Consider the following 16,653-nt stretch of genomic DNA (forward strand, 5'->3'; position numbering starts at 1 on the left):
GAAAAGCCCGGAGACACTATTATTATAGTCTTTTCTGTAGTTTTCAGATAACACAGTTGAGAACTGAGATTTCTTATTTTTCACTCAAAATGACAAACATTAAGAAAAATTATAAAGATGCTTCATAAATACTGAACAAACCAGCAAATGAACACAAAGAGACAGATAGTAACAATCTAGTCTCTAACAATGTTCATAAACTTGATTGTGTAAGTGAAATCTCAGACTATGAGGCTTTAGATAACAATATCCTAAATCAATTTCTCAGACACAAGAACTGGTAAGTGAATTATACAATTCTATGAGCAAAAAGGAAACATGGTACTTTCATCTAATAAATCATTCCATAGCAAGGACTGCATCATACAATAATTTGCAGTAAGAACCTGGACCATACTATTCTGCAAAAAGGATATGTGACAATATTCTTTTTCTGATTTAAAATACTTATTAATGTTTTTCTTCTAGTTTTATTGAGATATAATTGACATGCAAGACTGTAAAAGCACCTTATAATGACTTAAATATTTCAATAAAATGATTACCACAATAAGTTTAGTGAACATCCATCATCTTGTATCAGTTCAGTTCAGTCACTCAGTCATGTCCAACCTTTGTGACCCCACAGACTACAGCACGTCAGGCTTCCCTGTCCATCACCAACTCTCAGAGCTTACTAAAACTCATGTCCATTGAGTTGATGATGCCATCTACACATCTCACCCTCTGTCATCCCCTTTTCTTCCCGCCTTCAATCTTTCCTTGAATCAGGGTCTTCCAATGAGTCAGTTCTTTCCATCAGGTGGCCAAAGTATTGGAGTTTCAGCTTCAGCATCAGTCCTTCCAATGAATATTCAGAACTGATTTCCTTTAGGATGGACTGGTTGGATCTCCTTGCAGTCCAAGGGACTCTCAACAGTCTCCTCCAACACCACAGTTCAAAAGCATCAATTCTTCTGCACTCAGCTTTCTCTATAGTCCACCTCTCACATCTATAAATGACTACTGGAAAAACCATAGCTTTGACTAGACGGACATTGGTTGGCAAAGTGATGTCTCTGCTTTTTAATATGCTGTCTAGGTTGGTCATAACTTTTCTTCCAAGGAGCAAGCCTCTTTTAATTTCATGACTGCAGTCACCATCTGCAGTGATTTTGGAGCCCCCCAAAATAAAATCTCTCACTGCTTCTACTGTTTACCCATCTATTTGCCATGAAGTGATGGGACCGGATGCCATGATCTTAGTTTTCTGAATGTTGAGTTTTAAGCCAACTTTTTCACTCTCCTCTTTCACTTTCATCAAGAGGCTCCTTAGTTCTTCTTTGCTTTCTGCCATAAGGGTGGTGTCATCAGCATGTCTGAGGTTATTGAATATACATGTGTGTGTGTGTGTGTGTGTGTGTGTATATATATATATATATATATATATATATATATATATATATATATATATACAGCCTTGTATATATGTAAAATAGAAAAACATTTTTTTCCTCGTGATGGGAACTTTTAGGATTTACTCTCCTGACAACTTTCGTATGTAAGACACAGCAGTGTCAATTATATGAATCATGTTGTACATTTCATCTTATAACTAGCATTTTGTACCTTCTGACCAGCTTCAGCCAATTTCTCTTTCACCTTACCCCTTGCCTCTTGGTAACCACAAATTTAATCTCTTTCTCTTATGAGTTTGTTTGTTTATCTTTGATATATAACTGACTTACAGCACTAAGTTAGTTCCTGGTGCACAACATAGTGATTTGGTATTTCTATACATTACAAAATGGTCACCACATTAAGTTAAGCTACCACTTGTCACCATACAATATTACATTATTACAGATAATATTTCCAACTCTGTACATTTTATTCCCACGACTCATTTATTTCGTTAACTGGAAGCCTGTATCTCTTAATGTCTCTTCCCTAGTTTACACATTTTTCTACCCCCTCATCTCCGGCAACTACCTATTTGTTCTCTGTATCTATGACTCCGTTTATGTTTAATTTGTTATTCATTTGTTTTGTTTATTCATTTGTATTTTAGATCTCACATATAAGTGAAATCATACAGTATTTGTCTTTCTTGGATTCTTGTCGTTTATTGTAATATCCTGTAGGTCCATCCATGTTGTTGTAAATGGAAAGATTTCACTCTTTGTTATGGTTAAGTATTACTCCATTATATTATATACTATATCATATCTTGTTCCAGTCATCTGTTGACGGACATAATGTAGTTCTCATATCTTGGCTATTGTAAATAATTCTGTAATAAACACAGGACTGTTTATATCTTCTCAAAGTAGTGTTTCTATTTTCTTTGGAAAAACACCCAGAACTGAAACTGTTGGATCGTATGGTAGTCCTGTTTTTAATATTTTGAGGAATCCCCATACTGTTTTGAAATGGAATATCAGACCAACTTACCTGCCTCCTGAGAAATATGCATGCAAATCAAAACACAATCATTTGAATTGGACATGGAACAACAAACTGGTTCCAAATTGGGAAATGAGTACATCAAGGCTATATACTGTCACCCTGCTTATTTAACTTATATGCAGAGTATATCATGCAGAAATGCCAGGCTGGATGAAGCACAAGCTGGAATCAAGATTGCCAGGAGAAATAACAACCACAGATATGCAGATGATACGACTCTAATGGCAGAAAGTGAAGAGGCACTAAAGAGCCTCTTGGTAAGGGTGAACGAGAAGAGTGAAAAAGCTAGCTTAAAACCCAACATTCAAAAAACTAAGATCACGGCATCTGGTCCCATCATTTCGTGGCAATAGATTGGGAAAGAGTAGAAACAGTGGCAGATTTTATTTTCTTGGGCCCAAAAATCACTGTGGATGGTGACTGCAGCCATGAAATTAAAAGATACCTGCTCTTTGAAAGAAAAGCTATGACAAACCTAGATAGCATATTAAAAAGCAGAGACGTCACTTTGTCGACAAAGGTCCATCTAGTCAAAGCTATGGTTTTTCCAGTAGTCATGTACGATGTGCGGGAATCAAGATTGCCAGGAGAAATATCAGTAACCTCAGATATGCAGACGACACCACCCTTATGGCAGAAAGCGAAGAACTAAAGAGCCTCTTGATGAAAGTGAAAAAGGAGAGTGAAAAAGTTGCTTAAAACTCAACATTCAGAAAACTAACATCATGGCATCCAGTCCCATCACTTTATGGCAAATAGATGGGGAAACAGTGGAAGCAGTGAGAGATTTTGTTTTGGGGGGCTCCAAAATCACTGCAGATGGAGACTGCAACCATGAAATTAAGTCGCTTGCTCCTTGAAAGAAAAGCTATAACCAACCTAGACAGCATATTAAAAAGCAGACATTACTTTACCAACAAAGGTCCGTCTAGTCAAAGCTATGGTTTTTCCAGTAGTCATGTATGGATGTGAGAACTGGACTATAAAGAAAGCTGAGTGCTGAAGAATTGATGCTTTTGAACTACGGTGTTGGAGAAGACTCTTGAGAGAGTCCCTTGGACGGCAAGGAGATCCAACCAGTCCATCCTAAAGGAAATCAGTCCTGAATATTCATTGGAAGGACTGACGCTGAAGCTGAAACTCCAATACTTTTGCCACCTGACATGAAGAACCGACTCACTGGAAAAGACCCTGATGTGGGGAAAGATTGAAGGCAGGAGAAGGGGACAACAGAGGATGAGATTTTTGGATGGCATCACCGACACAATGGACATGAGTTTGAACAGGATCCAGGAGTTGGTGATGGACAGGGAAGCCTGGGGTGCTGCAATCCGTGGGGTTGCAAAGAGTCGGACATGACTGAGCAACAGAAATGAACATGTACGATGTGAGAGCTGGACCATAAAGAAGGCTGACTGCTGAAAAATTGATGCTTTCAAATTGTGGTGTTGGAGAAGACTCTTGAGAGTCCCTTGGACAGCAAGGAGATCAAAGCAGTCAATCCTAAAGAAATCAGCCCTGAATATTCATTGGAAAGATTAATGCTGAAAATGAAGCTCCAAAATTTTGGCCACCTGATGCAAGAGACTACTCACTGGAAAAAACTCTGATGCTGAAAAAGTTTGAGGACACGCAAGAGTAGAAGCAGGCTACAGAGGATGAGATGGTTGGCTGGCATCACTGACTCAATAGACACGAGTTAGAGCAAACTCCTGGAGACAGTGAAGGACAGGGAAGCGTGGAGTGCTGCAGTCCATGGAGTCACAAAGATTTGGACACAACTTAGCGACTGAACAACAACAACAATATACTCTTTTGCATAGTGACTGCACCAATTTACATTTCTGGCAATAGTGCATGAGGGTTCCTTTTCTCCACATACTTACTAACTTTTGTTATTTCTTTTTGATAGTAAGCATTCTAACATGTGTGAGGTGATATTTTATTGCAGTTTTGATTAACATCTTTCTAAAAAGAGTGATCTTTTCATATGCCTGTTAGCCATCTGTGTGTCATTTCTAGAAAAATTTCTATTCAGGTCCTCTGCCCATTTTTTTATACTGAGTTATTCATTTTTTTTGATGTTGAGTTGTATGAGTTCTTGGTATATTTTGGATATTAGCCCCTTATCAGACATATCGTTTCAAATATCTTCTCCCTTTCAGTTGGTGGCCTTTTTGTTTTGTTGATGATTTCTTTTACTGTGTAAAAAGCTTTTAGTTTGATGTAGTTTTTGTTTATTTTTTGCTTTTTTAAAATAACTTTGCCTGAGGAGACATATCCAAAAAAAAAATATATATATATATATATATATTGCTGAGACCAATGTCAAATGCTTGTATTTTCTTCTGTAAGTTTTATGGTTTCAAGTCTTATATTTAAGTCTTTAACCCATTTTGAGCTTGTTTTTGTATATTGTATGAGAAAACAGTTCAGTTTTTCCAACAGCATTTATTCAAGAGGCTGCCCTTTTCCCACTGTACATTGTTATCTCCTCTGTCATAGATTAACTGACCATGTAAGTGTGGATTCATTTCTGGGCTCTCTATTCAGTTTCAGCGATCTACATGTCTGTTCCAGAATCATACTGTTCTGTATACTGTAGCTTTGTAGGATGGTTTGAAATCAGGACATGTGATATCTCCAGCTTTGCTCTTCTTTCTCAAGACTGCTTTGGCTATTTGGGATCTTTTGTTTCTATACAAATTTTAAAAATATCTGTTTTTGTTCTGTGAAAAACATCATTGGAATTTTGATAGGAATTGCACTGAATCTGCAGATTGCCTTGTGTAGTATGGTCATTTTAACAAAAGTATTTATTTTTCCGTGTGTGACAATATTTTTTCACTGTTTGTGACAATCATACATCAAAATTTACATGATACGGTTAATAAGTGGACAAATGCTTAAAGGCAAGTGTGTACACAAAGTTATTTGGAAGGAAAAAAATAACATGTAGAAATGAAAACATTCACTGACTTGATCATTCTAACTGGTGTTTAGGAATCAAAAAACAAAAATGTTTTGCAATTATGGAGCAAAGAAATGGCCAACCTTTCTTTAACAAAATTAAGAGGTATTAAAGTTATTTTTGATCATGTGCTGCAAGAACCAGAAGTAATAATAAGCTAGAGCCTATTAAACATGTATCTGAAATTTGAACCTGTATTTAAAGTACAGACATATTCCAGGATCACACATGGCAACTGATACACAGCTGGCTACATTCAAAAGGGCGTCTATTTGGAGTACTTTCAAAACCTAGAGAGGTAAAGACAAGAATCTGGGTTTAGCTATCATACTCAAGAAAATGAAAAAAAACACAGAATGAGAAAAAATATTTGCAAATCAGGTATCAAATTCTTGTATGATTTGATATCTGATATCAGATAGATACCAGTTTATCTGTTATCAGGTATATATCAGTTTATCTGATTAGAGACTTATGTCTAGAATATATAAAGAATTTTTATAACTAAACCATAAAAAGACAAATAACTAAAATAACTGAAAACATGAACCGAGGATTTAAATAGACATTTCTCCACAGAAGACATCTGAATGGCCAATAGGCACACAAAAAGATGCTCAACATTAGTTATGGGGGAAATGCATAATAAAAACCACAAAGAGACGTCACTTCACTCAATGAGTATGTTAGTCCCTCAGTTGTGTCTAACTCTGCAACCCCCAGACTGTATGCAGCCTGCCAGGCTTCTCGGTCCATGGAATTCTCCAGGCAAGAATACTGGAGTGGGTTGCCATTCTCTTTTCCAGGGCATCTTCCCAACCCAGGGATGCAACCTGGGTATCCTGTAGCACAATAAAAGATATATAATAAGTGTTGGCAAGGATGTGGAGAAATTGGAATCTTTATACACTGCTGGTGGGGTTGTAAATTTGGTGTAGCCACTGTAAAAAAACAGTCTAACAGTTCCTCACATGGTGAAACTTACCATGTAACCCATCAATTCCACTTCTAAGTACCTATCCAAGAGAAATGCAAACACGTTCACACAAATACTTGTACTCAAACAGTCGTGTGAACATTATTCATAATAGCCAAAAAGTAAAATCAACCCAAATTTCTATTACCTGCTGAATGGATAAACAAATGTGCTATACTCATAACATGGACTGTTATTCGGCAATAAAAAAGAATCAAATACTGATACATGCTACGACACTGGCAGACATTGAATATATTCTGCAAAATAAAGTAAACCAGCCACAAAATGCTATATATGGTGTGATTCCATTTATATGAAACATCCAGAATGGGAAAATTCACAGACACATAAAGCAGAATGATCAGTGGTGCCTAGGGTGGGAGAGAGGATGGTGAGTGACTGCTAATGGGAAAAAGCCTCTTTCTGGGTGATTAAAAATATTCTTAGATTATAGTGATGTTCAAAAACCTGAAAATATGCTAAAACCCACTGAAGGTACATTTTAAATTGGTGCATTTTATAATAAGTAAATTATCTCTCAATCATAAAATTCTTAAAAATCTGGGTTTGCTGTATTTAAATACTCACTGAAATTCTAATAAAGTTGATTTTCACCATTCCTTTATTTTTACTTCAGCAAACTATTCACAACGCTTAAAAATGTTTATTAAAATTAAGGTCCATTACTCCCAGATGGTAGGTAAATGGCGCTGAATACTTCCTTGGTACACTGAGGATTAGTCAATCTTCTTAAATAAGTATTTAGATTGTTAGTAATTTTTCATTAGTATAAAGTTGATTTCACTTTTTTTTGCACGTCTTTATAGAAATTGTCAGATCATTTCCTTAAGAATAATTGTCATTGCAAAAGTACTTCTCTAGAGAGGCTGTACTAGTTTATACTTCTAATAGCAATGTTCAAAAGAAAAGCATCAGTTTTATCCTGAAATATGCCTGACTTTGTGGCTTTGTAAAAATATATATAAAGGGAAAAAAACACCTGCAACAAAACTAAAAATCAACAAAACCAACAAAGAAAACAAAACAATAATAATCAAAAATCCTTTTAAATACATTAGGCCAAGGCTTCCTCCAATTCTGGGTTTAACTGATCAAAAAATGGAAAACTTTATTACATGATATCTCATAAGTATAAGTTTTACAATTTAGGGCATTTCTAATTCTTTCAGAACAGACACTCAACTTACACTGCACTATTTATAGGCAGACTGTAATGAAAACACTTAGCTTTTTTAATTTAAAAAACATTTATAGCTATGTCTGCTGAAAGGGCTTAAAATCAATAATCCCTCAGTAGCAGCAAGATACTAGTGACTAAGACTTATTTTCTAAATATCATTTTCCAAGAAAAGGAATCAGGGCTCCTAGAAGAAATGGCTGATTCTGAGATCAGGGTAGGGAAAATTAAAAAATATGGTTGGGGTAACTGCGAAAACATGAAGCAACCAAGATGTCCTTCAGTAGGTGAACAGAAGGATAAACCATGGTACTTCCAGATAATGAAATACTCAGTTCAGTTCAGTCACTCAGTCATGTCTGACTCTTTGTGACCACCATGGACTGCAGCACTCCAGGTCTCCCTGTCCATCACCAACTCACAGAGCTTACTCAAACTCATGTCCATTGAGTTTGTGATGCCATCCAACCATCTCATCCTCTGTCATCCCCTTCTCCTCCCACCTTCAATCTTTCCCAGCATCAGGGTCTTTTCAAATGAGTCAGCTCTTCGCATCAGGAGGCCAAAGTATTCGAGCTTCAGCTTCAGCATCAGTCCTTCCAGTGAATAATCAGGACTGATTTTCTTTACAACTGACTGGTTGGATCTCCTTGCAACCCAAGGGACTCTCAAGAGTCTTTGCCAACACCACGATTCAAAAGCATCAATTCTTCAGCACTCAGCTTTCTTTATGGCCCAACTCTTACATTCATACATGACTACTGGAAAAACCATAGCTTTGACTAGACGGACCTTTGTTGGCAAAGTAATGTCTCTGCTTTTTAATATGCTGTCTAGGTTTGTCATAGATTTTCTTCTAAGAAGCAAGCGTATTTTAATTTCACAGCTGCAGTCAACATCTGCAGAGATTTTGGAGCCCAAGATAAGAAAGTCTGTCAGTTTCCATTGCTTCCCCACCTATTTGCCATGAAGTGATGGGACTGTATGCCATATCTTTGTTGTTTGAATGTTGAGGTTTAAGCCAACTTTTTCACTCTCCTCTTTCACTTTCATCAAGAGGCTCTTTAGTTCCTCTTCACTTTCTGCCATAAGGATGGTGTCATCTGCATATCTGAGGTTACTGATATTTCTCCCAGCAATCTTGATTCCAGTTTGTGCTTCATCCAGACAGGCATTTCACATGATGCACTCTGCATACAAGTTAAATAAGCAGGGTGACAATATACAGCCTTGATGTACTCCTTTCCCAATTTGGAAGCAGTCCATTGTTCCATGTCCGGTTCTAACTGTTGCTTCTTGACCTGCATACAGATTTCTCAGGAGGCAGGTACGGTGGTCTGGTATTCCCATCTCTTAAGAATTTTCCAGTTTGTTGTGCTCCACACAGTCAAAGGCTTTGGCGTAGTCAATAAAGCAAAAGTAGATGTAATACATCAATGTAATGAAATACTGCTGCTAAGTCGCTTCAGTCGTGTCCAACTCTGTGCAACCCCACAGACAGCAGCCCACCACGCTCCGCCGTCCCTGGGATTCTCCAGGCAAGAATACTGGAGTGGGTTGCCATTTCCTTCTCCAGTGCATGAAAGGGAAAAGTGAAAGTGAAGTCTCTCAGTCGTGTCCAACTCTTAGCGACCCCATGGACTGTAGCCTACCAGGCTCCGTCCATGGGATTTTCCAGGCAAGAGTACTGGAGTGGGGTGCCATTGCCTTCTCCAATGAAATACTACTCAATGCTAAAAAGACATGAGCCATCAAGCCATGAAAAGATATGGACTATTAAATATTAATACATATTACTAAATGAAGCCAATGTGAAAAGGCTACATACTGTATGATTCCAACTATATGACATCCTAGAAAGGGCAAAACTTTGGGGACAGTTAAAACATCAGGGATTGCCAGGGATTAGGAGGGAGGGAGAAAAGGAGGGAGGGATGATTCGGAGCAGCATACATTTTCAGAGCAGTGAAACTACTCTGTATGACATCACTTCTCCAAACCTCTAGAACATACACTACCAAGAGTGACCCCTAAGTAAACGATGGACTCTGAGTGACAGTACTGTGTCACTGCAGGTTCATCAATTGTAAAACAATAAAACAAACTAACAAAGGAACAAATCTTGGTATCTTACAGTACCAGAGAATAAGGAGGTACTTAAAAGACAAAAGGATAGGGGCACGTGAAAGGGATACAAGAATTCCCAACAACTAAAACAATCTGAGCAGTAAAGAAAATAGCAGAGCATTGAAATAGAGCCTAAACCACACAAGATACATCAATCCATCCTGATATAAATGATGACATAAATAAATAAATCAGAGCAAAGAGACAACAAATCATTCACACAGATTACTTCTGAACACTGCCCTCACCCCAAGACATGGTGTGTAACTCCATCTCCCACTTCCTAACCCCTCACTCCTACCTCCAGTAAGGGTGGGTACACTCAGTAACTCATTTTCAAAGAACAAAGCAGAGAAACAGAAAAACAGTACATTTTCAGTGGTGAAACTTGGCAAGTAACACAAGCAATGAATGTGAATAGCATCATATTGATACCAAGTTCTCCCTGGCATGATATGATAAGAAGAGCACTTCACTTCTGTGGTATTCTTTCCATTCCCATTGCCTCCTGAAATTTAAGAAAAAACATAAGAAAAACCCAGACTGGCATACTTTCTACAAGCCATGAAAAATAAGGAAGGATTAAGAAACTGTTACAGATAGATTAAGACCAGGGAAACCTGAAAACTAAATGTAATTCCCTGGTGGCTCAGATGGTAAACAATTTGCCTGCAATGTGGGATACCTGGGTTCGATCCCTGGGTTGGGAAGATCCTCTGGAGAAGGGCATGGCAACCCACTCCAGTGTTCTTGCCTGGAGAATGCCATGGACAGAAGAGCCTGGTGGGCTATTGTCCACGGGGTTGCAAAGAGTTGGACACGACTGAGCAGCTAAGCACATCCTAAAGTAGATCCTGGAAAAAGGCACTGATGGAATGCCAATGAAATCTAAATAAAGTCTGGAAATATAGTTAATAGTAGTGTACTAACATTGGGTTCTTAAGTTTTCACAAATGTACCACGGTAATGTGTAAGATGTTAACAGTGGGGGAAATTGGGCGAGAGGTATACAAGAAGTCTGAACTTTTTCTGCAACTTTTCTACATTTAAAAATTATTCAGGGTTTCCCTGGTGGCTCAGTGGTAAAGAACCCGCCTGCCAACATAGGAGACAGGGGTTCCATCCCTGATCCAGGAAGATCCCACATGCTGAGGAGCAACTATGCCCCTGCACCACAACTACTGAGCCTGTGCTCTAGAGCCCTAGGGCTGCAACTACTGAGCCTATGAAACACAACTACTGAAGTCACATGCCCTGCAGCCTGTGCTCGGCGCCAAGAGGAGCCACCGTAATGAGAAGCACATGCACTGCAACTAGACAGTAGCCCCGGCTCTCCGAAACCAGGGAAAAGCCGTGCAGCAACAAAGACTCAGCACAGCCAAAGATAAACAAATAAATAAAATTATTTTTAAAAATGGTATTTAAAAAAATTATTAAAAAATAGAAAGTTTATTTAAAACAACAACAACAAAATTCAACTTTAAAATGGAGCCATAAACCCACTAAAGCAACATAGATATCCTTTTAGAAAATGTTAACCTTCTAAATATAGCTACCATTTACTCCATTTTAAAAGTCTGTTAAATTTAGGGAAAAAATGCTGAGGAAAAGAAGACTAACAATTTCTTATTGGAGACTAAATCATGCATTAATCTTAAACATGATGTACTGTGTACTAATAGTACTAAAACTATATTACTGCTAAGTCACCTCAGTCGTGTCCGACTCTGTGCGACCCCATAGATGGCAGCCCAGCAGGCTCCGCCGTCCCTGGGATTCTCCAGGCAAGAACACCGGAGTGGGTTGCCATTTCCTTCTCCAATGCATGAAAGTGAAAAGTGAAAGTAAAGTCTCTCAGTCGTGTCCGACTCTTAGCAACCCCATGGACTGCAGCCTACCAGGCTCCTCCATCCATGGGACTATATTAAACTAGGAATATTTGACTGCCCCTGTCAGAAATACTTCATAACACACTAAAAAATCCCTCATATTCTGTCCATTTAATCTTCTGTCAAGTTTCACAGTACTGTGTATTCTGTGGTTCACTGTACTTTACTGGTAAAGAGGGAACATAATCCACTAGTGATATGGTAACAGAAAAACTTGGCAAATGCCAGGAGCCAGCCCACGAGATCCCACCCATGACAGAGTCATGGGAAAGAGGAATGATTGAGCACGGCTTCTCAGGCCTCAGGGATTCTCGGAAGGCTGCCTCAGCACTCACCTTGAAGATATCTGTCTTTCTGATGTTTACTATAAAAAACCTCTTCTTATTTTCTATGACTTAAGCAAAAGGCCTTTCCCGATTTCCTTCTAAAATAGATCAGTCTGAAACCTCAATCAACAAGGCCCCTGAATGGTAGCACCCTAAATAAAATTATCTGGGATATAGAGTATGCTGATCTAAATTCCTTTTGCAAACATATTGGTTTGTTTAATAAATGTACCTGTGCGTTTGGAGCTAATGTGCATGACTGTTCCTTAATAATAAAACAGTATTGAGAGCCTCCACACGAAAAGCCCCTATGGGCACAAAACCCTTCGCAGGAAAAAAGGCTTGTTGGGAAATATAGGAAATGTTGCTTTGTGAAACTGTTGCTTAGTCTATATTTACTCGCTATGTTTTTACTCTTAACGTATTTAGCCTATATAATAAAAGCATAATAGTTGAAGATTTATATAAATAGAAGTTTAGCTGTAATACAAATAGTGAGACAATTGTTGATTTAACTGAAGATTCTTACTTAGAGCTGAACTTCAGCTTGCTGTTCTATGACTTTATGGGACCACATTCTTTTCTGTTAAGCTCAAAGCTAAAGTAAATTACCGAAAACAGGTTTTGCCTTGAAACTTTCTATTGATGGGTTCTTTCCTGCTGTGCCTGATACAAAAGTGTTCTGACTGATCAACCCTTATCAATAGGAGAGTCATAAGATGTTGGCAGGCCCCCAGGCCAAAAGATGATGTAAACAAAATGAACTAAGATATGCAAACGATGTCGGTAAAGGTCAACACTGTTGACCCATTAAGCTGATTTGATATGACTCTATACATTTGTTTCTATGTACCACTAAAGATATAAAAGCTGTCTTAAAAAACAATAAAGGCGGGAGACACTGGCAACACCAAGACTCGCTGTGTCTTCTCATTCACATCGCCGACGCCGTCCATCCTGAGGGAACCCCTGGACCAGCTGGAGCAGGACTCCGGCAGGCAAACTTACACTTTTTCCACATTATGACACATTTAAGGGAAATACACCTTTTCTCTAACTTTATAGATAAAAAGAAACAAATAATGAAAGGTTGTTAAGAAAGGTTATCCTAAACTTGGATAAAGCTAATAGGGAGAGAGCCCATCCTTCCAATACTCAAAGGTTAATTACCTAAGAGATGAACTTTGCTCCATTATTCTATTTACTATTGAACTAAATAGCCCAGATTAAGTAAAGTTACATGTTAACTTATAGATTTTTGTCCAGCAGAGATGCAAATCATTTCTGTCAGGTAGAAGAGAAAATTTCAAAGGTTAGAGTTAATTGATCTGCAGGATATCAGATAGTTTGTAACTAATCTAGCAATCTTATTCTAAAATTCCTTTATTAAATTGCCTATTAATTCACAGCCTCCCAAATGCTCTTTGAACTAGTCTTACTATTTTACTTATTCCTTCAGTAATTAATAACTGAATAAAATATTTGATACATGTTCACTTTATATTTCTATGAATCATGTTTTAAATTTTTTTAAATTATACTGACAGGCACAAGAAACTTTCCATGACATGCCTGACATGGCCTTTCCCACAAACAATTCTGCAGATCCTACAACCTCACAGGGCTATTATGACAATAGTTTTTCTATACCATATTCTGATAATATTGTCTATTATTTGGTCTCTGTAATTATCAAATAGTATCTTTCTTTCTCAAAGATAAATCAGAAAAGAATCTAAATATATATTATTTTCAAGACTATCTTTATTCCACCATTGACATTCTTTATCCTGCCAGTAAAGTCTGTTAAAAAAAAAAAACACACACACACAAATGCTATTTCCCCTCAGTTTTTCCACCTGCACATTTGAAAAACAATGGGAAATACATAAAGATTCCCTATTTTCACTGTAGCCATTTCCTAAAGAGATTTTTAAGTCTCAAGCTCTGTATGAGAAAACAAAGATATTTGTATCTGGGTAGAGACTCAGTACTTGTTGAGTCAGCATTAAAAAAATTACCCACAGAATCACAGAATATAAGATTTAAAGAGTACTTTAAAGATTTTCCTGTTTAATCTCTAAAAAGAAGGAAACTGCACTAAAAGGATTATAGTGACTTTTCAGAGATTCGAAGACTGGCTAAAATTAATGTGATCTGACTTCTAACACTTTTTAATTGGTCACACATCATGATGATTGTGTGAGTTAATTTTCTTTATTTAAACCATAATTTTAAAAAGTTTTTTCTTCCATCTGTTTCAAGTACCTCTCTTATTATTTTCAGGTGTGAATTATAACTGTTTTTACTTTCATAAACATGATTAATTATACTTATATTTTGATTATATATTTTGAGAATTAAGCAAAAACGATTAGTAAAAAGAAAAAAAAAAAAATCACTTCATATTTCCAATGTTACATTCTTCACCAAAAATGAGAAGTGGACACTACCGTGATTTTTTTAGTAAGAAATCTGGATATTGTCAAAGTGTAAAATGTACTTTTAGTGAATTGACATGGACTAACCACAAATGTTAACTTCAATTTTTAGGTTTTAGCACCGGGAAAGGAAACATTATTACACTCTCACCCAACCCATAAACAGTAGCCCATACAAGTAAAAGGAAAGAAAACTCTGTACCCTGACATCACTTCTAGATGAAGCTGTCCTGAGACAGTTAAGAAAACAGGAATATTGAAGAAATTCTCCTCAGGCACCTTTATTTTGCTCGAAGGCTGCAAAAGAAAACAGAGGCCATAAGAAGCTGTTACATGTTCTGTACTACATTCACATTTCTGTCACAACTAAAAATCACAAAGCAATTAAAAATATATGAGGACCGGTCATTCTCATCAAAAAAAGGCAGTTTTCAGTACACACTTAAAAGAGAAAATCCCTGCTTGGTAAGTGCTAAGGTCAAGGAAGTTTGCTCCATATTTTTGAAACACACAACAACTAAAGGACAAAGTACTTCAGTCACAAAATATACTCTTTCCTAAAAACTGAATTTGATTGAGGGGGCAAGCTGAAGCAAGAAATTATGTTTTAAATGTGAGGCATTACACAGTCTTTCACAATTCTGACCCATGATTGAAATTTAATTTTCCCAAGGGAAAAGCCTCTAAAAAATGTCTTGTCATATTATTATTAAATTGTTAATAATAATGCTTCTAATACAGATTTTTATAAACACATTATAAACTATAAACATGTTCATTTCACTTAATGTTCATGACAACTAGGAGATAAGAAAAGCCAGACCTTATCTTTAAAAGATATGATGAACATTTACATTTAAAGATTTTTATGAACTTATAATATAGAGCAATTATTCTATTTGAAACTGGTCAGAAACAAGCCAGTCAACATTTATTAATAGTTAAGATAAAAAGTTCTTTGGAGGTCAAGCATAATTTAAATAGTATAATTAAGAAAACTTCTGTATCAAGTTATGACTATTATATCCATTTGGAGTGAAGGAAGACAATTTACCTACTCTTATATTTCAAATCGTGATCTGAAAATGTTTCAGTGTAATGGTGCACTAAAACAAATACTGTAAAAGGAACCAAGCCAATATAAAATTTTCAATAGAGGATGTAAGACTCCTTTTAAGAGGCGAGTACCAACTACTGAATTATAGAAACAAATGAAATGAAGGTATCTTATTTAATTCCCTTAGTGGTTCTAAAAATACTACATATCATGTATGGGTATGTGTGTGTATGAACATGACTGTTGTTGTTTAGTTGCTAAGTCGTGTGCTACTCTTTGCGATCCCGGGGACTGCAGCATGCCAGGCTTCCCTGTCATCCGCTATCTTTGTGGAGTTTACTCAAACTCACGTCCATTGAGTCAGTGATGCTATCTAACCCTTCTCATCCTCTGCTGCCCTCGTCTCCTTTTGCCTTCGAAAGGAGAGTGAATGTGATAGCTAGTGTAAAATTACCACATGAAATTATTCATTTATTTTGTAACTGCGTATTATTTTCAAAACTTAACTTTGATCTGGTCCTAAATGCCCTATTATTGCTTTTTAAAAATTCACCTTTGAGACTCATTATCACTTAAATGATATTGTTTCCAAGGACTTAAATACTCAAGACTAAAATATCTGACTTATGTTAGGATTTCAAAATAACAGATGTATTCTCTGATATGTCTTCATTATTTACTAAATGATTACATTTCAAGTAAAGCCCAGTACATTTTTATGAACATTATACTTTTTCCTTTCCTTCACCTCTTTAACTTCTTTCATCTGTAATTTGTAGGGGTGTTTTATTCTGACATCTCTAAAAGTGGTTTCTCTCATTTCTTGTATATATAAAAAAAATCTCATATTTAGGAGTTGATTTTACTCTCATTTATTAGCATTTGTACAAAAGGAAATCTGAATTTCTTACATCTCTTAAATCCAACTGTTTTAAAGTTACAAACACGTCACTACTTCATTATGACTTCCAGTGTCATATGGAAACATTTACCTACTGAAATTCATACTATTTTTAATAAATTAGTTCCTTTTAGTTCTCCTTTACATTACAATGAATGCACTATAGTGACCTTTAAAAGCTTCTACATGTTTTTTGTTGTTGTTGTTGCTTTTTAATTTTTTTTTTTTTTAATAAATTTATTTATTTTAGTCAGGGGTTAATTACTTTACAATATTGTAGTGGTTTTTGCCATACATTGACATGAATTAGCCATGG

General features: G+C 36.6%; 1 protein-coding gene across 19 annotated transcripts in view; it reads right to left on the minus strand.

Moving 5' to 3' along the window:
• NARS2 (asparaginyl-tRNA synthetase 2, mitochondrial) overlaps nucleotides 1-16,653 on the minus strand; it is a 145,298-nt gene that overhangs the window by 66,393 nt on the left and 62,252 nt on the right. For 18 of the 19 annotated variants that reach the window (XM_081537601.1, XM_081537598.1, XM_081537609.1 and 15 more), the window contains one exon: nucleotides 14,582-14,676. The exons of the other annotated variant lie outside the window; for it this stretch is intronic. In XM_081537601.1, coding sequence (XP_081393727.1) covers nucleotides 14,582-14,676 — 95 coding nt within the window. The remainder of the gene's footprint in view (nucleotides 1-14,581; nucleotides 14,677-16,653) is intronic. 19 annotated transcript variants of the gene reach the window in all.

This window comes from Giraffa tippelskirchi, chromosome 10, assembly GCF_054371585.1.
Source record: "Giraffa tippelskirchi isolate mGirTip1 chromosome 10, T2T-mGirTip1v1.2.pri, whole genome shotgun sequence".
In the NCBI taxonomy this organism is placed as follows: domain Eukaryota; kingdom Metazoa; phylum Chordata; class Mammalia; order Artiodactyla; family Giraffidae; genus Giraffa; species Giraffa tippelskirchi.